This window comes from Ctenopharyngodon idella, chromosome 13 (assembly GCF_019924925.1).
Source record: "Ctenopharyngodon idella isolate HZGC_01 chromosome 13, HZGC01, whole genome shotgun sequence".
In the NCBI taxonomy this organism is placed as follows: domain Eukaryota; kingdom Metazoa; phylum Chordata; class Actinopteri; order Cypriniformes; family Xenocyprididae; genus Ctenopharyngodon; species Ctenopharyngodon idella.
This window is the reverse complement of record NC_067232.1, coordinates 31,868,120-31,895,575: the sequence shown is the minus strand read 5'-3', so window position 1 is coordinate 31,895,575 and position 27,456 is coordinate 31,868,120. Positions and strand designations below refer to the sequence as shown.

The 27,456-nt window shown below is 38.8% G+C and overlaps 1 protein-coding gene across 6 annotated transcripts in view; it reads left to right on the top strand.

Moving 5' to 3' along the window:
- The window catches only part of dst (dystonin), a 197,254-nt gene that overhangs the window by 142,780 nt on the left and 27,018 nt on the right, over positions 1-27,456 (top strand). For 5 of the 6 annotated variants that reach the window (XM_051916336.1, XM_051916339.1, XM_051916338.1 and 2 more), the window contains 24 exons: positions 5,508-5,669; positions 6,038-6,208; positions 6,327-6,493; positions 8,713-8,872; positions 9,067-9,393; positions 9,535-9,619; positions 9,730-9,971; positions 11,071-11,277; positions 12,147-12,266; positions 12,347-12,454; positions 12,533-12,751; positions 14,633-14,836; positions 15,657-15,888; positions 16,480-16,706; positions 16,787-16,909; positions 17,534-17,635; positions 19,143-19,244; positions 19,684-19,857; positions 21,438-21,593; positions 21,683-21,880; positions 22,654-22,782; positions 23,542-23,712; positions 25,528-25,683; positions 26,579-26,785. In XM_051916336.1, the coding sequence (XP_051772296.1) occupies positions 5,508-5,669; positions 6,038-6,208; positions 6,327-6,493; positions 8,713-8,872; positions 9,067-9,393; positions 9,535-9,619; positions 9,730-9,971; positions 11,071-11,277; positions 12,147-12,266; positions 12,347-12,454; positions 12,533-12,751; positions 14,633-14,836; positions 15,657-15,888; positions 16,480-16,706; positions 16,787-16,909; positions 17,534-17,635; positions 19,143-19,244; positions 19,684-19,857; positions 21,438-21,593; positions 21,683-21,880; positions 22,654-22,782; positions 23,542-23,712; positions 25,528-25,683; positions 26,579-26,785 (4,149 nt within the window). The remainder of the gene's footprint in view (positions 1-5,507; positions 5,670-6,037; positions 6,209-6,326; positions 6,494-8,712; positions 8,873-9,066; positions 9,394-9,534; positions 9,620-9,729; positions 9,972-11,070; positions 11,278-12,146; positions 12,267-12,346; positions 12,455-12,532; positions 12,752-14,632; positions 14,837-15,656; positions 15,889-16,479; positions 16,707-16,786; positions 16,910-17,533; positions 17,636-19,142; positions 19,245-19,683; positions 19,858-21,437; positions 21,594-21,682; positions 21,881-22,653; positions 22,783-23,541; positions 23,713-25,527; positions 25,684-26,578; positions 26,786-27,456) is intronic. The other variant, XM_051916341.1, reaches the window with a different exon arrangement.

Here is a 27,456-nt window from a genome sequence, read left to right as displayed (position 1 = left end):
TGCTGCAGGAATTTCTGGATTGTTCAGATCCTCAAAAAATAAAGCTTGTGCCTCCAAAAGTTGGAGCAAAGCCTTCTTTCTATTCTTTTGTTATGGCAACGCAGTGTGTTTCATATCATAAACAAAAGACCTGGAGTAGATTTCTCAGTTCTTGTTACAGTTTAATTACTACTAGGAGAAATTGTAGGAAATATTAGAATGGATAATATTGTAATGTTATTACAACAGTGATAGAAAACCTGCTCAACAAAACAATGTGATTTACAATATCATTCCTGGATAAAACCATTGTCGAGACTTAAAGTGGGATAAAACATTGTCCGGAAAGCCTTTAAACGCTTGAAGCTGAAAGAAGCTTAACCTATATTTGGATGTGCATATGAATCAAACATGGACGTCCATGCGCTGTGCTGAAGCATCAGCTGCCGCTGTTCAGTCGATCATTTGGCCCCTTGTTGTTCGGGCTCCCCCAGTCTTTTTGTTCTTTTCAATGTCTGGATGGATGATCACTGCTACATCAGCTGCTGCTGGAAAATCAGCTTTGTTCGCACTGATACGGCCATTAAACTCAGGGAAATTACCCAGATCGTGAAACACAAAGAGAGGCTTTGTCATTTAAAAATATGTTGCTTGTTTATCCTTATCTTTGTTACAATTCACTGGAATCATTTGTGAAAAAAACCCCGAAATGTAGGGAGCCGAGCCATGTGTAAAGACCAGAATATCATAGAGAACTGGAGGTGGGGTCATTTGAGTAAAGCCAGCTAGAATCAACCCACAATATTCTAACAACTACCCAGAACACCTTAGCAAACACATAGCAACGCATGACAGTGACAAACAGCCCCACAGCACTGTGGAGGTGAGCTTTACAGGAGATGTTCGGAAATGAAGCAATTGTTTGTCTTCTTTTCCACTACTTAGACATGACATTAATGTCTCATGCAAACCTGTGGGAATTTCTGGCTCTTGAATCATAGCTATTCATAATTCCATAGGTGATTATTGGAAAAGGGTTTTTGTGAGGCCCCCAGTGTTGGCTGAATCATCAGCCTGACTCACCGTACAGACGCCCAACAGGGAACCTGAAACCCTGCACCAGCAGAGCACCAGAACTTATGCACATTGTTGCATTATGATGAAGTTGTTATTCGACTGTGATCATGTTGCATGGGACATTGACAAAGAGAGAGAGAGAGAGAGAGATAACGTTTTTGGCCCAACGGATCTCAGCCCTTGAGTGCTGGAGGAATTTATTCTGAGATTTTTTTTTTTCTCAACAAAAGCTTTGTTCTCGTCTAAATAATAGTTCTGCGTTTCAGTGCCTGTGGGTATTGTTCATGTGAATGGTGAGAGATTCTGTTGACAGAGGTTTTTTTTCGGATGGGGAAACATCCCTGCCCTGTTTCTGTGCACAGACGGGCATTGTTTCCCATCATGTCTGGTTTTAAATGAATGGTTTCATGCATGTAATATCAGGGCAGAGAATTTGTTCATCCACATTTAAAAGGCCCACTGCAAAGTTGCAAGCTGGCTCCATTAGTAAACTGCAAATGATTGGCCAAAACTCCAAGGACCGCAAACTTCTGTGTAAATTGTTTGTAAAATAATTCATGCGCAAATTGTCACATTTTACATAAGAATTAATTTATAAAAAATTATACAGAAATTCTGCTCATGTTTCATAAATGAGGCCCTGAGATCAAGCAGCTGTAAAGCACAGCAAATGGTCAAGTTCATCCAAATAAATTGCGTCATAGAAAGATAAATCCCTTTTATTTGCTTCATGAGACGTCCATGTGGCGTCAACAGCAGTAAACACGTCTCAGAGACATTAAAGACTTGGACCTTGGAACTATGAAAACAAATGTCTTTCTTAATTCACTGCCTGGATTATTTCAAAATATCCTTTCTTCAAATCACAGACATCTCTTTAACCTCTTCACCTCTGCCAGTTTCCTCTTTTCGCTAGCACAGAGGCTGTGTTCTGATTTCTGGATGCCTATGCACTGTTCACTATCCCCCACACACTTAGAAGGGAAAGTATGTAGTTCACTTAGAATACGCTGTAATGTCATCATACACAGGCAACACTTGGTTTTCACGTATGATAATGTCATGTAGTACTGAGTTGGTGCGCTAAGACTGATAAGTAAATTTCCTTTTCCGCTTTCAATGAAGTGATTTATTGATATATAGCTAGTTGCCTCGTGGGCAGCGCTCCAACACATGGTGCGGTTGCACTTCAGGCACCCCGAGTTTGAGTCCCGGTTCGTGGTCATTTATAATCCTCACCCCCCTCCCCGTTCCCTATGTAGGGCCCTTTTAAATCTGAGCATATACGCTCCCTACAATTTGAGTAAAATGCACTGAGAAGTTCACTACGGAAGGCACTATCAGGTGATTAGAACGTATCCAGAGATTATCTTGCCGACGTAACGTTGACAAGTACCAGAAACAAAACTGCATTCTTTATTCAGTCTAGCCTTTAATCCATTGCTTCTCCCACCTTGTCCACTTGCCATGAAAAAAGACCTGTCACGCACTTGGCAGAGGTCACGGTGTTTCATTACCCACATCTAGTTCCTCCCTCAGCATTCCACTGTAATTATGAGACACTACAGGCACTTCTGTGGCTCCAAAACACCAGGCAGAGAGGAGGAGAAACAAGGGACGGAAAGGGCAAGAGAGCAGAAAGCATATCTATTTCTGCCTTGTGTGATGTCATCTGAAAGGGTGCCGGCCGCTTTTTTCTCTCTCTCTCTCTCTGCCCTACCCTGACAAGAGGAGGAGGGCTGCTGTCAGAGCAGAAGCACACTAAGAAGTTAAGTCAAATGGGACACGGAGACAGAAGGGGAGAATTAAAAGAGGGTCAAGCATCTACCAATCAGCATGAGCCGGCCACCACACAAATGGAGCTGTGGCAGATGTTGCCTGAATAATGTGAGGGGGGCGGGGCCTTGAGGCCTGTGCCAGGAGGGTGTCTGTCATTGCCGGTTGGACCACAAGAGAGGCAGGAGCGGCTTTTTGTTTCTCCTGGAGCTTATGGCTTTGTTTTCCCAGATTTCAGGATTTGTATCAGGATATGCCACCATCATGCATACGGGATACCTCTGTGTGGATAACTGTAGGGGAGTTCTCAGGAAATTCTAAAATTCCAGGCACTTTTTGGACTGCATGATGTATATGATGGAGTTATAAAGAACTAAGGAAACAAGCAACAATGAAGAGTTGTGACAATGGGGAGAAATGGAAATCAGCAGGATTGTCATCTTGGAAAAGGATGTTTAAGAGGAAGAAGTGATGTGTTAAGAGAAATACCAAAAGTTTATTTTAAAAAAATATATATATATATATTTTTTTTCATTAACTTTATTTTCACCAATCTCTATTAAAGTAATTTAAAGAAATTCATAGTATTTTTTGTGGTATTGTAATTTTTTTGTTTTAAATTGTATATTCATAGCAAAAGTCTATATTTTTCTTTAACGGCTGTATTTATTTTCTTACCTTTTCGTTGGGGTAAAGCGTATGTCTATTGACTTGCAAAAGTAAGGACTCCCTTTTGGCTTAATGTTTTTCATGTCTGTAAGGATTGTTGCACTGAAAACCTTTACCTCATTGTTATACGTCATTTGTAAGTTGTCATAATGGGAAAACCTCTGAGTAGACCAGACTGTCTGCGGCAGAACCCTTCTTGTGTGGGAAAAGGAGAGGAGGAAGACCTCAACATCGATGACTGTTATGTTCCCCAGAGGTCCATATATGACACAGTGCGTCTGAATGAACAGATCGACTCAGGTTCCAAGGGCAGCCTGGCCTCAAGGCACTTCGTTGGTACTTTGCCATATAGCCATCGCACCATGGACATAAGCGCACTCTGTGGGAACGGCGTCTTGGCCTCCTCCAGTGCCTTTGAGCTCCGCAGCAGGGAGGCGGTGCGTTTGGATGAGCGGCTCGTGTGTGACGGCTTGAAGCTTAATGGGGATATTATCCGGGGTGCAGACACCATGCTGTGTAAGCCACGACCAGTTGGCGAGAAAAGGGAGCCACCTCAGCACCGCCGCTCCTGGCGGACCTTCGCCCCCGCAAACCTCAGTGAGTTCGGCAGCTCCAGCGGAACGCTGTGCAATGATGGAACGGGCCAACGTGGATTGGGTCGAGTAGGAAGAGGACGCAGTATGACAAACTCTCTTACTTCAGAAGGTGATTCGGGCCTGTGTAGTCCAACTGTGGAAAGAGAACAAAACCCACGAGCCCAGAGGAGAACCGGGCCAGGCACAAGAAGCCTTTCTTCTGCTGAGGGAGTGCACTTATCTGGGGACCTGAAGCCAGGGCGTTCCCTCAGCTCTGGTCAGGAAGACTTCCCCTTCTCCCCAATGAAAGACAGGTTACCAATTCCACTGTATTACACAGATGCATCAACTCTTGGAAGCCAACAACTTAACAATACATACAACTCAGACCTTGGTGTGGGTCAGCACACTGTTTCTAATAGCAATTGTCCAGATATAAATGTCAGTACGCTGCCAGAGTCAAGCAGTAAAACACATATGTCCACAACATTTTCAGGATATGAGGAATTACCCACAGCTGAACTTCTTGAAGACACTTGTTCACAGGATGACTGCGAGCTGCTCAGTGTTGTGGTGACAGAACCAAAGACTCTTTCACATTGCCTGCAGAATATAGAAAAACATGTAACTAAGGATGAAAAGAGTTATGAATACGAGCAAAGAGCTACAGACTCCAAAATGGCAGACTTGGAGGATTTCTTGTTGTTAGTTGAAAGGGAGGCAGGCTTCACCAACGGAATAAAACACATGGACGATGAAGACATAGAGAGTCTATTAACATCCATAGCTGAATGTTCGCAGATGGACCTTGTGGCCTTGCCTTCCACCCAGGTACCCCAAAATAGCTGGTGAATGTTGATTGTTTGATTAACGTTTCCTGGGAGGCTGGCTAGTGCCGTTTGGCCTTTTATCAGATTAGGAGACAGCTGAATTGGGTTTATCGTTATTTGCTGGTCAGTGACTCAGATGTTGTGATCGTGCACAGCTGGCTATAACTGAGTAGAAGCCTCTCACATCAACCAGTTGACTGGCGCTGGAGCACATAGTGCCCGTTTTAGTGGAAGAACATCACCTTATAAGGATGCTGGCTAAAACATATCTAGTTACCCTGCTGAAAAGACCAATGTAACTGGGCACTAGCTTATGTTTTGGATGCTGGTTCCCAAAATGGGATTGTAGTAGAAGTTACTGTATGCTGTATGCTATATGCACATTGATAAAGTCTCTTTTGTTTCAATGTTTATGTCTCCTAAGGAGTTTTAGGAGAAACATCAAAGATACATTTGATTCTTAATGTAGAACCATAACTGAGAACTCTAGGTAGTGTCAAAGAGTAACTTTAAAGATCATAGTTCAATGAATCTTCAAACATTTAACAGCTTAGCGGTTTTTCATTGGTTTTTGGTGTTCTTCTATATTTATCACTTACAGGCTTTCCAGAAAGACGTCATTGAGTCGCTGCAGAGCCAATTGCACGAGTTGAATACTCTGGGCCATTCATTGATCCAGAATGCTGCCAAAGGCACCAGCACCAAAAGCCTTGATCATGATCTAGAAGAGGTCAACACCAGATGGAACACCCTCAACAAAAAAGTAAGACCCACTCTTCAGCTAAGTTTCACAAAATGTTTACATTTCAGTTGAAGAGTTGCAATAATATCATGTGTGAATTGTTCGATTTCTTTATCCACTGCACTCTGGAATGCTCATAATCTTTTGATAGCAATCATAATGTTTGCCAATGTTGGTGAGTACCTAACAAGTACTGACGAGTACCTTAGCTGTATTTTTCAGTGCTTTGAGAAGTTTTCAAAATAGCGTAGCCTTTCTGGTACCTATGTTTTAGAACAAGTAGCGGTGTAGTGTGAGATGCTGCACCAACTAATTTAATGATGTGTAGCATGCCAAGCTACAGTTTTAAGGTAGTTTCCTCAGCACTGCTGTATGTGTGATCTTCTCAGGTTGCGGAGCGATCTGCACAGCTTCATGAAGCCCTGCTGCACTGTGGCAGGTTCCAGGATGCACTGGAGTCCCTTCTCAGCTGGCTCACGGACACAGAGGAGCTGGTGGCCAATCAGAAGCCTCCATCAGCAGAATTCAAAGTGGTCAAAGCACAGATACAAGAGCAGAAGGTATGACGTCAGAAATGCTTAGACCCTATCTCAATGAGAATCAGTTTGCTGATGTGAATCTTTTGGTTTTACTTTTGGTTTTTGATATTAATTTATTTTTCCATTCGGCTCTGTCTAGCTCCTGCAGAGACTGCTGGATGACCGAAGAGCTACAGTGGAGCTGATTAAGACGGAGGGACGGAAGGTGACAGACTTAGCTGACACTGTTGATAAGGAGAAGATAGCGAGAGAGATTGAATGCCTGGGGCAAAGGTGGGATGCCCTACTCAAGAAAGCTGAGAACAGGTAAAACTATTAACAAACACAAATCTATGGTTACACTTTATATTGATGGTCCCCTTTAGACATTCTGTTGACTATAAGTAACTCTGCACCTACATGTCAACTAACTCTCATTAGAGCATTACTTGAGTATTAGTAGACTGTTAGGGGTAGGATTAGGGTTAGTAGAATAAGGGTTTAGGGTTATTAGAGTAAATTGAAATGTACTTGCCAAGTTATAGTCAGTAGAATGTCTGTTGGGAGCATCAAAATAAAGTGTTAGCAGATATTAAGCAGACCGTCTGCTGATACTCAACTAATGCTCTAATGAGAGTTAGTTGACATGTAGGAACAACATTCCCTATAGTCAACAGAATGTCTAAAGTGGACCATCGAAATAAATTGTTACCAAATCTATTATTAAATTCTGGACATAAAGTGCCCATTGTTGGCAAATCAAATAGGTATCAAAATGTTTTGTTTTGCAAAATGTCTTATAAGATGTTCCCTTAATTACTAAAAATACAATTTCAGTGTTTCTACAACAAATGTCATGTGCTGTCAAATCGATTAATCACAACTAATCACATCTAACTGTGTGTGTGTGTGTGTGTGTGTGTGTGTGTGTGTGTGTGTGTGTAAATTAGGGGTGTCCCCGACTACGGATTTACATAGTCAAATCAGATTTGAATCAGATTGCCTATATTCGACTGATAGTCAAATCATATATGTGTGAGCGGGGGAGCGGGGGGAAAGGCCACACTGCAGATAGATATGCATTTCACATGTCGGCAAATCAAATTAAATCGGCTAAATTGCCTGTGTGAGCAAGCTTTAACTCTACAGTGCAACATCGATGCACCAAAAAACAATCAAAAATGAATTTACAGAATTGAATTAGAACAGAATATACTGTTCTAATAAATAAAAATAATTTTAAAAATGAAATAGTCATAATCAAGTCACAACTGCAAAATGCCTAAAGTGCAGGGGAACATATATTCAAAACACAAGCCACAAATAGTTCAATTAGATAACCCAGAGTGATCAGTAAAATAACGAAAGTAGCTATAGCCAGAACTGTCAACTTTGTCTTTTTAACTGCAGAGACAATAAACGCTAAACTGGAGTGGCAGTCTTTTTAGCTAAACATTCACAGCATCCAAAAATCAAATTAGAACCAGCTGAAATGTTCTGAAATCACTTGTACCCTACCTGATTGAGAGAAAAAAATCTCTTTCACACGATCTGCCTGTGTCCGTTTGAGTCTTTTCAAATAGTGCGTTAGTCAGCTAACATTAGTCAGCTCGTTAATGTTGGCCGGCAGAAGTGCGACATGATCTGTTGGCACAACTTGCATCTTACGTTTTTTGGATCATCTTTTACCATTTCAAAGTGCATCCAATTCTACACTTTAGATTTTCTTATCCCAAAGATTTAATCCCTGCCGCCAAGATTCTCCTCTGTCGGTCACGGATCATGGAAGTAAAACTTAAATCTGTCACAGGGGTGGTTGGATTTATTCAAAAAAAGCTTCTTTCTTTTCACATTTTTATTTACAGCATTATTATAATAGGCTGTATATTAAACTATTGGGAGAGAACCGGTAAGTCTATGTAAAATCAGATATTGAGCACCCCCATATCTCGTTTCATAACACCTCTACGAAGATTCGACTGTGAGATTGGTAGTCGAATCAGGCTCCTCCTATCGAAGCATCGAGTCGTCGACTATTCAGGGTCACCCCTAATAAATATATATATATATATATATATATATATATATATATATATATGTAAATTTAATTTATATATATTTAAATTTAATAATATTTATACACATATATTATGTAAACAAACTTTTATTTTAGATGCGATTAATGGATTTGACAGCACTAGTTTAATTTAATGTGTTTCTGCGTTTGTTTGTAATTATTTTGGGAAATTTACTAGCAATTTCTGGCATTAATAGTTTATATGTTTTATGTGTTTACCAGCATTTTACAATGGTTTTGAACCAGTTTAAACTTTGGTGGACAAATCTTAAGTTACAGCTCTAAATACAAATCAGTTCTCATTTTCCAACTCTGCTTATAAGGTATAATCATAATCACTGCTGTGCATGTATAAATTCCAGATTTGTCTTTTTTCATGGGTAAAAGACTGTGTTTTAGTATATGTGTGTACAGTATAATCAAACCCAGTCATGTCCAGCAATAAAACTAACTGCAGCATTCTTGGCAGACACAAGCAGCTGGAGAATATTTTGGTGGTGGCACAGCAATTCCACGAGACCCTTGAGCCTTTGACGGAGTGGCTGACAGCTACCGAAAAAAGACTAGCCAACTCAGAGCCCATTGGCACCCAGACGTCCAAGTTAGAGGAGCAAATCTCTCAGCATAAGGTACAGAACCGTCTGTAGCGACAGCATAGTCCCATGACCATGCTTAGTTTGTTCTCCATTGTGTTTTACTTTTTTATCCATTGCCCATTTCCCCTGCATTTATGTTCTCCTCCCTTATGTTCACATTTGATCCATTCTTTTTTTCTGTTATTATGGTTTCCGCTCCCTGGTTATGTGACATCCATGGTAAACAGGCCTTAGAGGAGGAGGTTTTGGGCCGTGGTAAGCTCTTGTACCAGGCCATGAGTCTGGGCCAATCTCTCCGGGCGGTCGGCTGTGTGGATGACAAGGAGTTGGTGCAGGCAAAGCTAGACAACATGAACAGCAGCTATATGGAGCTGCAGGAGCATTGCCGGCAGAAAGCCGAGTTACTGCGGCAGGCCCTGGCTAATGCGCAGCTCTTTGGGGAGGACGAAGTGTCCCTAATGACCTGGCTCGATGAGGTGCACCGCAAACTGAGCGAAGTCTCGATTCAAGACTACACGATGGCCGTGCTCGCAAAACAGCACGCTGAGCAGCTGGTACTTTACAAGCTCCTCCTCTTAAGGCTTCCTTCCCTTTGTTTTGATCATTTAATATCTCTGTCTTCAGTGGTGTGGTGTGATTTTTTTTTATCGCTCTGTTAGAAGATGCTGGTGACTGATGTATGTTTCAATGTCCAGGCTCTTCATGAAGACATTGAGTTGAGGAAACAAAACATTGAACAGGCCATCCTAAATGGGTTAGAACTGTTGAAACAGTCCACAGGTGAGATTAAAGAAAAAACCCTTAGTCAATATTTGGAAGGTTTGCTGTTTGATGTGAAGTTTTCTCTGTATGAATGCCTGTGAATCATGTGTGTGTTCACTTTCATTCAGGTGATGAGGTTGTCGTCATCCAAGGTAAACTGGATGGAATAAAGACGAGGTATTCAGAGATCAACACAATGAGCAGCAATGTTTCAAAGACTCTGGACAAAGCCCTGTCTCTTGCCACAAAGCTGCAAAACACCCACGAGGAGCTGAGCTCCTGGCTGGAGAAGGTAGAGTCTGAGCTGGCTACATTTAAAGCTGAAGAACCAGTCGGAGAGCAGCTCACTTGCTTGCAAGAGAGGCAGAAAGTAAGTGACAGTGCTGCAGCATTTTAACCCATAGGAAAGAAAATTGACAACAGTGTTTATGCTAGGCACTTAGAATACCAAACAAATTGAGTCTTTAAAGGAGCTGTTTAAATGACACCATTTTCATCTAAAAACGAAAAAGTTTTTATGCGTTTTGGTCGTTCATTTACATGATAATGGCGTTTTGGGGGCCTAAAAATGCAAACGTTTGAAAACGCGTTTCAAAGTGAAAGTTTTTGACAATGATACTGTTGTCGTCTCTGTAAAACCTAAAAAAAACGTGAATTTGTGAAAACGGTGACGTCATGCGCATGCGTATTATGTGTTCAGTCTATAGGCGTGTAGTGTTTTTTTACGAAGTGACATCGCCAACTACTGGCCTGACAGCAAAATACAGCGATTTTAGCTGTTTACATGGAACCGTATGAACAAGGATCATTTTCACAACTGTGTTGTCTGTATACGAAAACACAAAAGGATAACTTTTCCGTTTTTAGTACATCGTTGTTGTGTAAACGCACCCTAAGTCTCCCTCTTATTTGTGTCCTTCCTAGTTTCAGAAGAGATATCAATAATATCTCAAACTGTGCTCAGATTTGCCAGACTAAATTATATGGTCTTTGATGTCCAACTTTATTGCTGAAACATAACTGAGAATTAAAATCAAATATAACTCCTATAAAAAGCTTGCAAAGACTGGCTGATGGCAATATAATGCTGATGTTGAATTAAAAAAAAAAATGCAGTTAAAATAAGACACAAGTTAAATATATATTTATTTATGTTACAGTGAAATTACACAAATAAGTACTTAACAACTAATAATTAACATCACATGTACTTATAGGTTTAGGGTCAGTTGCTTGTAAGTATGCATAATTTGCTGATATTACTCTAGGAAGTACATGTAACATGTATAACAAGGACACTGTAAAATAAAGTGACACCAAAAACTCTATTTCACACATTAAAACCCATAAGAAAAATCTACTTAAAATTAACAGAAAAATATTTTAAAATAGAAAGTGTTTTTAATATTCAAATACACTCATAATTGGTTGGTTACATCAGTTTATTTGCCTTTATTTGTCACATTCAGACTCTGCTGAAGGAGGTTAAGGAGCAGAAGCCACTGGTCGACTCTCTTAATGAAGTAAGCAGCGCTCTGCTGGAACTCGTCCCATGGCGAGCGAGAGAAGGATTAGACAGGATGGTCACAGATTACAACGAGCGCTACAGATCGGCCAGCGATGCCATTACACAGCATGTGGACCAGACTGGAGCTGCCATCTTAAAATCCCAGCAGGTACGGCGGTTCTCAGCTGCTTGAGAAAATAACACTACCCGTCTATTAGGAAGATTCACAATGAAGTTTGTTGAAAAGCCCAAACAATGAAGCGCCTGTGATTGCTGCCAAGAGTGATCGGTCTCATTGTGCTGTTAATTCTTAATGCTTTATAGTCCAAACTCAATTTATCCTCTTGAGTCGCCTTGATGGTATTTACATAATAAACTAATGGAGTGTGACCCAGATTGATTTCATTTGCATCACATTAGTGTGTTTATATCATTTATACTGATTAGTTTATGCATAGCTGACCTAGTTTTTAAAATACTATGTACAATAAAATATTAATAAGATATAATACATTTATATATATATATATATATATATATATTAGTAATATGGGTTATCTGGCTATTATAAAGTGGAATGTTATGTATTTTATCTTGATTTCATTTTTCATGAACATTTTCCACTCAGTATCTGAATCTGAGGATTAAACATACTGTCTTTAGACTTATATATGCAAATGACCTGACTGGCTAATCTCTTTGCTTGTAAAACAAGTAACAACCTGTCTTCATCTGCTGAATATTCACAGTGTTGTTATGTAAATTTAGGGGATCATGTAAATGAGTTCATAGATGTGTGAATTTCTGAATGGCTTGATTTTGCTGCTTTGTTTCCATTAATTCTCTGGGTTGAAGCTGTGCATTATGAACATATAAAATGTGTATATAATACATCAAACTCAATTAATCTTGATTTTTTTTTTATTTACAATTAAATGTATGCATTTTGTTAGAACTGCATGGAATACTAGAAACGCATGGAAATGTGATATGGACAGTCACATATCACTGTTTGCTTGCTTTTCCTCTGATGTGCAGTTTGATCAGGCGGCTGCCGCAGAGCTGGAGTGGCTGACGGAGGCGGAGAAGAAGTTGTCGTGCCTTGGAGACATCAGGCTTGAGCCGGAGCAGACCACAGCTCAGCTACAGGCTCAGAAGGTCAGTCGGGAATTTGCGTGGTCATCTTTAACATATACATTATAAAACGCACATTGTCTAAAGCTTGCTTTCTCCTCCAGAGCTTCTCCATGGACATTATGAGACATAAAGATGCCGTGGATGACATTGTGAAGACCGGCGAGGCCATTATGAACAGCAAAGATGAAGCAGAGAAGCAGGCGTTGAGGGTAAATATAAGTACATTTATAAAGAGAGGGAGCCTAAGCTGTGTAACATAGAGGTAAAATCACTGTGGTCTCATACAGGTGAAGCTCCAGGCCTTGTCGGAGAAATACAGTGTGGTTAGTCAGCTGAACTCGGAGCGCTGTCTGCAGCTGGAGAGAGCTCATTCTCTAGCCTGCCAGTTCTGGGAGACATACGATGAACTCTGGCCATGGCTGCAGGAGACGAGAACTACCTTCACTCAGCTGTCCCTGCCGGCTATTGAGTACGAAGCCCTTCGACAGCAACAAGAGGAGCTGAGGGTAAGAGCTAGATCATTCCTATTACAGCAAATGAAGCTGTAGACATGGGAAGTGCCTGATGCAGCACACACCTTGAGTTGATGGTTGCTACTCATCATCTGTCTGAAATAAAATCATTTGGTTACACTTTATTTTGATGGTCCACTTTAGACATTCTGTTGACCAGGGCCAATAACACACGCCAATCCACCAAATGCAGGTGGATTTCAGCAGTGGCGTGTAACACTAGCCTACTAGTCACTCCTTCTTTGGCAGGTTGAATTTTATATATAATATGTTTTTTGTTTTTTTTTTGGTTGCACTTTATTTTACAGTATGTGTACTTACAATGTACTTACCTAAGGAAATACAGGGTAATATAAGGTAACTACATGGGTTAAGGTTAGGTTTAGGGGTAGGTTCAGGGTTAGTACCTAGTTATTACCCAGTTATTGTAAGTACTGTAATTACTTAAGTACATCGTATGTAAATTGAAAACAGGACTGTAAAATAAAGTGCTACCCATTTTTCAATTGTAGTCTTTTTCAAAATAATCTGAAATAATAAACTAAGTGCAATGTAGTGTTGTCAAAAATATAGATTTTTCAATACATGTCATTATTGAAATATCTGACACATTTCCAATACTCATTTTCCACAGAATAGTTACACGATACCAGCTGCTCTTTCTCTCTCTCTCTCTCATCTCTCCGACAGCGATTCAACACACAAACCCTCCTCCCCTCACTCACTCGTTTCATTTGCTCCGGATGAATATTGTTGGTGTTACAGGGCTTGAATTTCAGCATCGGATTGCGTATATTGCGCATAATTTTACTCATTCCCGCAGATTTTCTGCTCACACCCAAAGTGCGCACACGTAAAGCTGCCTCTCAGTGCTAAATTGAGTTATTTTTTGCTGCTTAAACAGTCAAATACAGACAAAATAATGTAAAAATGCCGGTCTTGGCGAGTATTCATGTAAACACAGTCAGTTATGTTTTAAGTGAACGTAAACAGTTGAGAAAGAAAACGCATGTGTAACAGTATATTGGATCCGTGTATCAGGTCTTAAAGTGACAGCAGCCTAATAAACCTGCTGACAAATTATGAGATGATATTAAAAATATTTATATGGCAGTTTTTCCCAATGGTATCAATGTCAAAATTGTGGCCAGTGAAAATGCTGAGTGGCTAGTAACTTTGGAAAACCACTAGCCACAGTGACTGGTGAGCAAAAAAGTTAATATCCAGCCCTGCTGTTGACCATAAGTAATGTACATGTCGACTAACTCTCATTAGAGTATTAGTAGATTATTAGGGGTAGTAGAATAAGTTGACATACTGTTGTAAAGTTACTTATACTAAGTAGAATATCTGTTGAGGAGCATCAAAATAAAGTGTTAGAGTACATGAAATGCACATATAAACAAATGTATGAATCAGATTGCAACCTGCATCGTTAATTTAAACAGAACTTTCAGATTGTGAAATCAGAAATTAGTGCATGTAAACATACCTAGTGTGTGGTGATGAGGTGATTCATCCAGTGTAGACACGTTGAAGAAATTTGTAGACATATGGACATAAGAAATGTCAAGTACTGTGCAGTTGCTGGCATTTTATTAAAGCAATATGCTGTTCATTTTACCATGGTATACTGTTTTGCCTTGTGCTTAACTGTCACAAAATCACTGTAATGCAGCGCCTCGGATGGCTTAGTGCTTCATTAGAGTGGTCAAGAGGATAAAGTATTATGTACATCAGTGGCCTGACAGATGCTGTGTGAGATCTGCATGATATGTTGTCGGATTGTGCTTGATCTTTAACAGTTTTTTGATGATAATGTTATAAACAGCCCACTGCATTTTATTCTGATGATATTAAACTTTCCATCTTCAGCAAATGAGGGAGCTGATAGCAGAGCACAAGCCACACATTGACAAGATGAATAAAACTGGCCCTCAGCTGGTGGAGTTGAGTCCCACAGAGGCCATGGCCATCAGAGACAAATACCAGGCCACCGACAGACTGTACGGCCAGCTTAAAGTCGACGTCAAGCACAGAGCAGCTGCCCTGGATGAGGCCATCTCCAAATCCACCCAGGTACACTTTCTGTATATTCTGCCCCTTTTTTTTTTACAATGTCAGCCAATGTTCCTCTTACTAATGGAAATAATACAGTAAAATACAGTAAAAAATGTGATATTGTGAAATATTATTACAATTTCAAATAACTGTTTTCTGTGTGAATATATAGTAAAATGTAATTTATTTCTGTGATCAAAGCTGAATTTTCAGCATCATTACTGCAGTCTTCAGTGTCACATGATCCTTCAGAAATCATTCTAATATGATGATTTGCTGCTCAGTTATTATCAATTATTATTGGTGCTCAAGTATTAATAATGGTTCTTATTATTATCAACGTTGAAAACAGTTTTTCAGGATTCTTTGATAAATAGAAAGGTAAATGAACAGCATTTATTTGAAATATAAATCTTTTGTAACATTATAAATGTATTTACTGTCACTTTTGATCAATTTAATGCACCCTTGCTGAATAAAAAATATTATTATTATTTTTTTTTTTTAAATCTTGCCCCAGACTTTTGAATAGAAGTGCAACATGGTTTCCACAAAAATATTAAGTGGCAAAAATGTTTCTTGAGCATCAAATCGGCATATTGGAATGATTTGAAGGATCATGTGACACTGAATATTAAAATAAGATATATTAAAATAGAAAACAGTTATTTTAAATTGTAATAATTTTTTCACAATATTTCTGTTTTTTATTGTATTTTTATCAAATATATACTGCCTCAGTGAGCACAAAGAGTCTGCTTTCAAAAATGTAATTATTCCAGACTATTGAGCGGTACTGTAAGTATTTAAATGACTCGTGTAAATCATTTCTCCACAGTTCCATGATAAGATTGACCCCATGCTGGAGTCTCTGGAGCGCATTGCTGAACGCCTGCGCCAGCCTCCATCCATCTCCGTCGAGGTGGAGAAGATCCGTGAGCAGATATCAGAGAACAAAGCGGTGACTGTAGACCTGGAGAAGCTTCAGCCGTCGTATGAGACGCTCAAGCAGCGAGGAGAGGAGATGATCGCTCGCTCTGAAGGAGCAGACAAGGACCTTTCAGCCAAAGGTAACTGTGCTGTCGTCATCTCGCCGTATCTGGGCTTGAGTGACGGTGTTAGTGTCATTGAGATAATTTTGTATTTTTTTATTAATATTTTAAATTAATTTTTATTTTTATATTTTCCATTTTCTTTTAAATTTTAGTTAAAGTTTTAGTAAATGTGTTGTGTGTTTTTGTCATTTTATTTTAATGTGTCTTTATAGTTTTTATACATTTTAATTTTTAGTTATTTTTGTTAGTAATGCACCGAATCTTTAAAATCCCTGCCATCCAATAAGCTTTGTGCTTTGTTACTTTTGAAATTAATCAAGTCTCAACTTTCAAATTTTCAAACTAAATTCAAACAATAAATGTTGTTTCGATCCTCTTTAATGAATAAACTCAATCATAAAACTTGTTAACTTGATTTTATTAACTATAAAAACATAACTCTAGAGAGGAGCATTTTGCAGATCTTTTAATAATTTTTTTTATCATTTTAGATTTAGTTACCTATAATAATCCTGTTGCGCGACTACTCGATTTTAAGGCAGGGTGTGACAGAATGCGTGTGGTTTTGGACATGATGACACCTCCCTTCTTTTGTTTCATTTAAAGCTGTTCAAGATAAGCTGGACCAGATGGTGTTTCTATGGAATGACATCCAAGCTCTTCTGGAGGAAAGAGAGGCCAAGCTCCTGGATGTCATGGACTTAGCCGAGAAGTTCTGGTGTGATCACTGCGCTCTCATCGTCACCATCAAGGACACGCACGATCTGCTGAGAGAGCTGGAGGAGCCTGGAGTCGATCCTTCAGTGGTCAAGCAACAGCAAGAGTCTGTGGAGGTCTGGAGGCTTCTGAACAGAGAGTCTGATGTTCATTCAGCTTTGTGCAACAACTTCATAGTCGTTGTTCTGCTCCACAGAGCTTCAGAGAAGAGATTGACGGGCTGCAGGAGGAACTGAATGTGGTCCAGAATCTGGGAGCCGAGCTCATGACAGCGTGTGGAGAACCTGATAAACCAGTCATCAAGAAAAGTATAGATGAGGTAATAATGTCATAGGAGAACAGTTGCTTCCCTTACAAATAATGGCCAAAGCAATCATAGTTTCTGCCAAAATACCATAGTTATTAGAGCAATTGTTACTATTGTAAAATCATAATATATTGATGTAAGCTTCCAGAATCTTTCATTTTGTATTCTACAAATGAGAGCTAAAAGTAAGTTATCAAGGGTTTATTATAGTAAAACTGTAGTAACTATGGTTTTCTTAATTATGGTTACCATGGTAGGTTTTTCTAAGTGTTACAAAAGTTCTAAAGCGTTTTGGATGCTTTAAAAATGATGAACTTAGTCTATCCAGCATTACATGTGTAAGGTTAGGGTTTACCTTAGGCATAATTATTTTATTAATATAAAAATAATAAAGAGTGAACAAGTATTAGTCTCTCTGTGACACTGCACTGATCACAAAAATGTGATAAATGTTCTTCATTTTTGTGATGGTGGAATTTTACATGGAGCTTATAAATGGATAGATAAAATAGTAATTTAAAAACTTTAGGCATCCTAAAATACATAACGATGATGGTAATTTGTGTTCGGACGTTCCTGCTGGATGAGTCAGAGTTGTGCGTCACACTGTCTGACCACATCTTGTACGTCCCACAGGTGAACTCAGCTTGGGAAACCCTGAACAAGACATGGAAGGAGAGAGTAGAGACTCTAGAGGAAGCCATGCAAGCTGCGGTTCAGTTCCAGGACAGTCTCCAGGTTAATATGACACACACAGATCATTACCCTCCTGATGACTCACACCACAGACCTGTCTGATCATTCAGCTGTGGCAAACTACTGTAACTTAGTCAGCGCAGTCTGATCGCCTGTCATGCTGAATGTGCTCATAGAGGAAAAGCGCTATTACATGAATGGGTCACACTTTATTCTGAGGTGACGTTGTTACAATGTAATTACATACTGAGGAATATTAATTAACTACATGTACTTACTAAAAGTGTTTGGTTTAGGATTACTTGCTTATAATTATGCATAATTAACAATTTAAGTAAGTACATGTAGCATGTATAACTACATCACCTTAAAATAAAGTGTTATCCATGAATAATTCATATGATGTGATTTAGCCCTGGTGGGTGCCGAGAGGGTACATGAAGAATTTGAAAGAGAAAAATATATATATATATATATCATATCAGCTCAAGTTTAATACTTTTTTTTTTTTTTTTTTTTTTTAAATCAGCATAAATTAAAAGTGAAACTACTGGGAATTTGAAAGGGAAATTCTTTAGTGCTTAATTGTCATGGAAAAGTCACAATGCAAAAAATGACTTTCCTATAACCATGATGACCCAGTGCTTTTTGTCACTGGCATTTTTGTCACTGGTCTTTTTTGTTCCTTGTTTAGAGGTAAAAAGAAGTTGGAAATACCTTTGCAGTGATATACTGTTAATGAACATCCAGACGCCGTTCACTCTGCTGAGAGCCATGTTTAGATGAATATGTAAATATGTGCTGCGCACTTTCCTCTCAATAACAAAATAAACACACAACAAAAATGACAGTGGTGAGAAAACAGCTGTTAAGAAAGCATCTGATCATAGTGATGTGGAAATGTTTGCACCAGCTCTGTGATTCACTCGTATCATGTCGACAGATGAGGTCATTAAAATGACACTGTTTTGATAGTTTGATTATAAAGTATATCTGAGATTATAGACTATTTAGATCTGGCTATATGAGTCTACAATTTGAATAACTCCCTTTTCTTTGCACGACACAATGACATTACAGTACAGAATAACTCTTTCGGCATTATCCTGAACATTGTATAAGCATAAATCCTTTGGATTTTCCAGCAAAAATGTCCCGAGTCCTTCACATAAAAATCAGACTACAGGCTTTCATAGACAACCTAGGAAGTCTAGTTTTGTTAGAAGCCGTTCACACATTGGCAGTACAAAAAGCGAATTATATATATATAGCCTCTTCAAGGGAATGAGTCACTCCGGTTGCTGATTAATTCAAATTTTATTTCTCAATTATTCTCGCAGATATTTTATTTCTTATCAAGGTGAATATCAACCAGTTGTACTTGTTTTCCCCAAACCCCAGATTGGAGTAGAATTGGTTTAGGTGTGGCTTTTGTTCATTCTCACCGTCATCTGAGCCACATTTGTATCGGGGCTATAAGTGAAACTCGACTCGATGTAAAGCTTGGATGTTGTGCAGCCTGTGACAATAGTTTTCCCCTCTTCCGCAGAACATGTTTGACTCAGTGGATATTATGGAAAGCAAACTGGATTCGATGCCGCCCGTGGGCACAGACCTGGAGACTGTGAAACAACAGATCGAGGAGCTGAAGGTATTGATTTACTGTTCGTGTGTGGGAGATTTTCTCATACCCTTGACACAGTGCTTTCTGTTCAAGTCAGATCAAAGTTTAGAGCTATTTATCTTCAGTCCCTTTCATTTTTGATTGTTTCATGAATATAATTGAGCTGACAGACCACACAGCAGCTGTGTTTACACTGAGCCATTCATTTGCTTCATCTTGCACAGTTGGTTTAAGCCTGCACAACTGAAAATCTTTAACCATTAATGTTTTTAAAATGGTTTACAGGTGAACCAACATGCTTTTAGTCCAAGATTCCATTTGTACACAATTCCTAAGAATTTACTAGTGGCAGAGATAGTTCACAATAGCCCAGCAGTGTGTTATTGTAGAGACAGTCAGATATACAAACACAGCCATAGTGAGACAGTGATCTCATCACGTAATGTGTGCTGTTGTGTGTGTGAAGGAGTTCAAAGGTGACGCATACCAGCTACAGATCGAGATGGAAAGGCTGAACCATCAGGCCGGGCTCCTGCTAAAGAAGGTGGTCGAGGAATCCGACCGCACTTCCATCCTGGAGCCAATGACTGAGCTGAAAATGCTCTGGGACAACCTGGATAAAAAGATTATCAACAGACAGGTCAGACCCTGAGAAGGATCCCAACTTTAAAATCAATGTAAAACCCATTTCACGTCTGTTATTGTGATGCATCTCAGAGTACAGCAGGATATTCAAAAAAGGAGCAGATTTTATCCATCAGGAATTGATTGGATTGTAATCACGAAAGCAAATAGGCCTGTTGCATTTATTGATTAATCGTCTAATCATGGTTATTTAATCTAATCGCAATTATTTGAGATAACTGCAATAATGGTGAAGTTTAAATCAATCACATTTTGCCATTCACATAAAAGAAATTTAAGCATTTGAAGAAATGTCATCAAATGCACGAGTAGCAAAGAATAAAGAGGGAGTAAAAAAAAAATAATTATGGTAACACTTTACAATAAGGTTCATTAGTTAAACATTAGTTAATGTATTAACTAACATGATCTAACCATGAGCAATACATCTGTTACTGTATTTACTAATCTTCGTTAACATTAGTTAATGAAAATACAGTTGTTCATTGTTTGTTCATGTTAGTTCAAAGTGCATTAACTAATGTTAACAAGATTTTAATAATGTATTAGTAAATGTTGAAATTAACATTAACAATGATTAATAAATGCTGTATAAGTGCAGTTCATTATTAGTTCATGTCAACTAATGTAGTTAACTAATGAACCTTATTGTAAAGTGTTGCCAAAATTATAAAGTATCTAAGGTCAAAGGTCTTCCTTTATATGAAATGAAGGCTTGTGGGTTTAATCATGTTATATTATATTTAGTGCTGTCAATCGATTAAAAAAAAAAAAACTAATTAATCACATTTTTTTCCTGTAATTAATCAAGATATATTTTTAATATTTTTAATGCCATCTTTTTATGAATGAAGGTATCACTGATACTAATACTGCTACTGATGTCTCTATGAAACTCATTTCTTTTAAACATTAATTATATATATATATATAAAAAAAGTGAACTTAAAACAATCTTCAAATAAACCCATTATAATAAATGTCATATTTACCTGTGTCTAACAGGTAGGAAATATACAGAAACCGAATAAAGTTATCAAACACTACATTCTTCACTGCATAAATGATAAATTAAATATAGATTAATCCTTATTAAAGCTACAATTATCTCTGTTACCTTTATTCTTTGATGAACATTAATGACAGACATCACAGCTGGTTTATTAGGCTGCTGTCACTTTAAGAGCTGCCGCTGCCGAACATGATGCGGATCTGATGCACATCTCATTTTCTCGCAACTCTTTACATTTATTTAAGACGTTATTTAACTCATTTAAGGCTGCTCTTATTAGCATACTTGACAAAATGGGCATTTTGGCATAATTCTGTGTGTTATTGTTTGTTCAAACGCAAAAGAGAACTCGATACTGGTGCGCGTCTTTCTGTGCACACGAGTCGTGTGCGTGTCACATGACACAACATTCACAGACAGCACGTTCTCGTTTGTCTTGTGGCGCTTTAATGGTTTAAAAGCATTTGCATGAATACGAGCGTGATCATATAGTGTAACGCTAGCCAAATTATGACGGAAAAAACAGTATTTTAATGGCTGCTGTGTGTCTTCATTTCTTGTAGCACAAGCTGGAGGGTGCGCTGTTGGCTCTGGGGCAGTTCCAGCATGCTTTAGATGAACTTCTGGCTTGGCTCACTCATACTGAAGAGCTGCTTAGTGAACAGAGGAAGGCCTGCGGCGACCCCAAAGCCATCGAGATCGAGCTCGCAAAGCACCACGTACGTACAAGCTCATAATGTGGTCATTAAGCCACAGAACCACAAGCATCGGAGATCTCACGATTTGTCATTTCCTTTCTATTCGCTAGGTGTTGCAGAACGATGTGCTGGCCCATAAGACCACAGTGGAGGCGGTGAACAAGGCCGGCAATGAGCTCATTGACTCCAGTGCTGGAGAGGAGGCCAGAGGTCTGCAGAACAAGCTGGAGAACCTCAACCAGCGCTGGAAGATGATCCTGGAGAAGACTGAGCAGAGATGGCAGCTTCTGGACAGTGCCCTTCTGCAGGTCAGGAGCGAGTACGAGCCAGACGGAGGCCTGGCAACCCTCTGGAATCTCAGAGGCCGAGTGTTTCCTAAAATGGAGATATGATTGATGATGTTCTCAACATGAGGCCAAAAATTTCCTCTCTTAATCTTAAAGAATGTGAAAGAGAAGCAGTAAAGGGTTCGATGTCCACATGCTCTCACTCAAAGAGTTTGCTTTGATGTGTGAACGCCTAAAGTTGACGTCGAATGACTTACAAACTAAAATTTAGGAACAATTAATTCCTAATAAGGTTCCTAATTTTTACTTAAATGTCCAGATTAATTCATTAATAATGACCAACTAAATAGCAGCTATATATATATATATTTATATATGTAAATAGCCTATAAAAAAAAATATATAAAAAAAACAGGAACTCAGTAGAGGGTGAATCTGCAATACCATGACAAAATCATTATTGTTGATTATTGCTCTTAATAATGATTATTATTGGAATGTTGTTGTTGTTGTTGTTTTTTTTTAAACAAGTCATATTCTCACTTTAGACAAAACAAGCTGAAAACCAACACATTCTGTTATTAAGTTAAAAAAAAAAAAAAAAAATGACTGTGTTAACTCCTTTTCCCCAGACATCATTGTTCTTGTTTCAGAATTCCTACAAACTTGCCATTTTTAAGGCTAATAATGTGTGCTCATTAATCAAGCCTCTGTTCTCTGAACTCCACCCCTCCGGCCGGTGGTAATGAATGTGTGAACTCTATTGTTGTGATGCTGGCTGATCTGCTTTCTAGGCTCAAGGTTTCCATGGTGAGATTGAAGACATGCAGCAGTGGCTGAAAGTCACGGAGCGTCAGCTGTTAGCATCAAAGGCTCTGGGAGGCTTACCAGACACAGCCCGAGAGCAGCTCAACACCCATCTGGTACGTGTTTAATACTACAACAGATCTGCACACTTATGGCAAGCTTATAACAGCTAACGGACACAATATTTGTTTTGCATATCAACAATTGTAATAATAGATTTATGCATTTGTTGTTGAAAACAGTTTTGCTGAGTTTGGTTTATCAAAGCTTTCTGTTAGAGAATGTTTATTATAAAAGTCTTGTTTAGAGAAATAATTCTCCCCAAACTGAGCATCTTGTCATCATTTACTCATCATCATGACAATCCCAATCCAAACCCACATGACTTTATTCTTTTCTTAATACAGCATGAAAAATCTCCAAGCTGATCTCTATTTTCCATACAAAATAGAAGCATACAGTGATCAGAATCGAGCTCTAACAATAACAAAAGCAATATATAAATATTGAAATATAGACTCATTCATAGTTTTATGAAATACATTCATCATTTTATCTCATCTTGTGTTGCATAGAAGAAAAAAAGTCTTACAGGTTTAGAATGACTAAGTGGTGACAGAATTTTTGTCTTTAAATCTAACATGGGATAAAAAACACAACGTTCACATTTTCTTTGGCTTTATTTCATTGTATTAAAGTGCAATAAAAACACTTTCAATAAAAAAAAACACATTTTAAGGGGATTTATAGACTTTTCACTCTCTAATTTCTGCTGATCTATAAAGAAAATATTTCGGGTACACTCAAATATCAGAAATAACTCTTTGAATAGTAAACATATGTCGAGTTAACACGATGTGTCTGTGTGTTTGTAGGAGCTCTGCAGTACATTGGAAGTGAAGGAGGAAATATACAAGCAACTTCTTCAACGAGGGCAGCAGATTTTGGCCATGACCCCTGAGGGTCAAGACAGCACCACTGAACTGGACCTACGCAACCTGCAGGACAAATGGGAATGTGTTCAGGCAAAAGCGATGGAGAGGAAGGTGAGAATTTACTCACTCTACTCTGTTAGCATTCTCTGTGTTCTTCCTGTCAGTTTGACTCATCATCATCATCACTGAGCCGATGGTTTGGATCCCAGAGCTGAATTGTAGCTGTGATATCAGATCTGTGAGCTGTTGTGCTTTGATGTGGTCAGTTGAATGATTCTTTTTCACTTGAGCACATGCCCAAAGTGAGTAATAAATCAGTACAGAACAAAGTAGGGTTGTTTGCGGTCTCAAAACAAAAGTTGCTGAAGCGGAACAAGTGAACAGTTTAGACAAAAACAAAAATTCTGTCATCATTTGCTCACCTTTGTCGTCATTCCAAACCTGTATGATTTGTTTTTTCCACACAAAAAGAGAACATTTAAAGAATATTCACGCTGCTCTTTTCCATACAATGAACGCATATAATATAAAACAGACCAAAAACGCCATAAAAGCAGCTTTAAAAAAGTAAGGTACAGTAAAAATAAGACTTGTGTTATATTATAACATAAGGGTGAGTAAATGATGAGCGCATATTCAGTTTCTCAAAGTTCAAAATTGGCATATATTCAATGGAAAACAAAAGGCTTCTAAAATGTCCAAATCAGATCTGGCTGTTCATCGACTGACGTCAGATTAATGTAAATTTGATTTAGGTCATTTTGCTGTGTTGAATCTAAGGCTTGGCAAAGACGTCTGTTTACAGCAGGAATTTGACCACACAAGCTCTTGTCAGATCCTCATCTGTAACATTTGTGAAGTCCTCCTTTAAAGTTTGCAGCTTTCACAAAAATACCTCCTGACGTGATGCTAACCAGACATCACATTACATGTGGTGAGTCACATGCTGTTGATGTTGATGAGATCATTGAAGTTCTTGTCTCATATCCTCCTCTGCCTATCAGTGACACGAGGAAAATGCTCCAAAAGTTAACATCATATTTCAACTTTCAAGAGGTGTCTTGCCATATCTTGTTACTAACTTGCCTTAGTAAGTGCCAAGGGCTGTTTTCTAACACGTTTCCCAAACAGTCCTCCATCCTCATCTTCTATCGTCAAACCAGTCTATTCTCCACAATAAGCCAAACAGCTTATTACAGCAAGTCCCATCTCAAACCCCACTGGTTGAGCCAAACATTAATGCTTTGAAAATGCTGTTTACACTGATCAGGAGGTCAACCTACGAATGACTTATAGTTGTCCCTGTACATTAAACTGAGGTAGAAGGATTTGTTTTAAAGAGGACATGTTACACCCTTTTTTTCAAAGACTTGATTGTGTTTTTGGGCTCTACTAGAACAGGTTTTCATGTTTGAATGTTGATTATTTGAATGTTGATTATTAATATGATCCTCATATTCTTCATTGTTGCAGCTCCTCTCTTCCCAGTCTTTCAGTAACGCTCTGTTTAGTTCCTGTCTCTATGAAGCCTCTCCTTCTGAAAAGCACAATGTGCTCTGATTGGTCGGCTGGAGCCGTGTGTTGTGATTGGTCAAGCGCTTCAAGCATGTTTGGGAAATGTCCCGCCCCTTACCATAGCCGGCAGTTTCAACACACTACTAACTAACTAACTCAACCAGGCCCCGCCCCTTTATTCTGCGTATGAATTATTTAAATGAGGAATATTGTGAAGAAAACTCAAGACTACAATGGAGGCGTTTCAGGGTGTTCAGAAACACTGACACTGATATAGAGAAGAACTCCTGCTGGAGGGACTTTGCAGAGCTTTTTCATACTCAAACAGCAACATTACACACTGAAGAAAGATGAACATGGAAAAAAGCTTAATAGGTCCTCTTTAATCTGTGTGTGTTTGATTGCTCATAGGTGAAACTTGAGGAAGCTCTGGCGCTGGCCACAGACTTCCATAACTCATTGCAGGATTTCATTAACTGGCTGACCCAGGCCGAGCAGACCCTCACTATGATATCTCCTGCCTCTCTCATCCTCGAGACCATCATGTTCCAGATAGATGAGCATAAGGTCAGTACTCTTCGACATGATATACACCATGATATAACACTTGATGTCAATGCACCTTATCTATTTTCTAAATGCATGTTATAGATCTTATTGTGAACAATTCATCCGTGCATAAGTTTCTTATTAATTATTTTTTGACCTTGTGGTTTTAAATCAAAATTTTATAACTAGATCTTCCAGAGAAATGGCAGACTTCTCTCTGGTGACGTATGCAGGACTCTCCAATGATTTAGGGGCCATTTACATGACACCAACTAAAAGTGGAAAACTTTTTATGCATTTTGGGGGTGTTTTGGGGGCCTGAAAACTGAAAACTTTTGAAATCGGGTTTCAAACTGAACGTTTTTTGCAAACAATACTGTTATCGTCTCCTTGTAAACTACAAAAACGGGAATTTGTGAAAACGGTGACGTCATGCACATGCGTATTACATGTTCAGTCTATAGTGTTTTGTGCGTAGTGTTTCTTTACAAAGTGACATCGCCAACTACTGGCCTGGCAGCAGAATACAGCATTTTTAGTCATTTCCACGGATCTGTGTGAACGAGGATCGATTTGACAAATGTTGTCTTCTGTAGGCAAAAAAAAAAAAAAAATTGAAGAAAAAAACCTTTCTTTATTTAGTACATTGTTATCGCGTAAACATACCCTAAGTGTGCATAAACTCCGCCCATGCAAGCTCATGCTCATCTGCATACACTGTTGAGTGCCACACCCATATCTCAACATCCAATCAGCAACCGATGCATAGAACCAAGTCTCCTTTTTGGGTAATTCGTTATCCGTAATTTATCACAGATGTACGTCATAATATGGACGAAAAGATTTCGCTTCTATTTCATCATGACTTATGAGCCATGTCTTTTCCTAAAATGGATCTGCTGGATTTCTGCAGGTGTTTGTGACTGAGGTGAACTCTCATCGGGATCAAATTATCGAGCTGGATAAGACAGGAACACACCTCAAGTACTTCAGTCAAAAACAGGATGTGGTGTTGATCAAGAACCTCCTGCTGAGCGTTCAAGGCCGCTGGGAGAAGGTCGTGCAGCGGTCAGTGGAGAGAGGACGCCAGCTGGACGATGCCAGAAAACGTGCCAAACAGGTGGGAAAAAGTGGTCCCGTGTGCTAGAACTAATTTAAAAAGCTTGCAGTCACTATAGTAAAGATTGAATCACAGTGGACTTAATTGGACTTTTTTTCCACTGATCAACAGAACGAGACTCGTTAATGTCAAAGTGAAAACAGATCTCTACAAAGTGATTTTTACATTTTTGTATCGTTTTTATACTATTTTATTATATTACACATATTATATACATTTAATAATTTTAAATGTAAAATTACATTTTTTTTTTATTATTTACAACACACCCAAATTGTCACTGGTGCAGAAAATTGCAGTAATCCCTCCATACTGTGGGGATTCTTCTCCGCAGCAGACTGTGAAAGGCTTGTGATGGTACAGGATAAAATAAATGTGGGAAAACACAGGGAAATCCCTGTATTGTCTATGCAGGACATATGCAATGATTTGTTTTTCCCCAAGCATAAAGCCAGAGCTTCACAGGAATGTCTTAAAACAACAATGTTGATGTCCTGGAGTAGCCAAGTCAAAGTCCAGATCTCAGTCCAGTTGAGAATTTATGAGGGGACTTAAAAAGTCTGTTCACTCACAAGCTCATGCAGCCTGACTGAGCTGGAGCACTTTTGCACAGAAGAATGAGGAACATTGCAGTGGCCAGATGTGCAGAGCTGATAAAGTCCTACAGTATC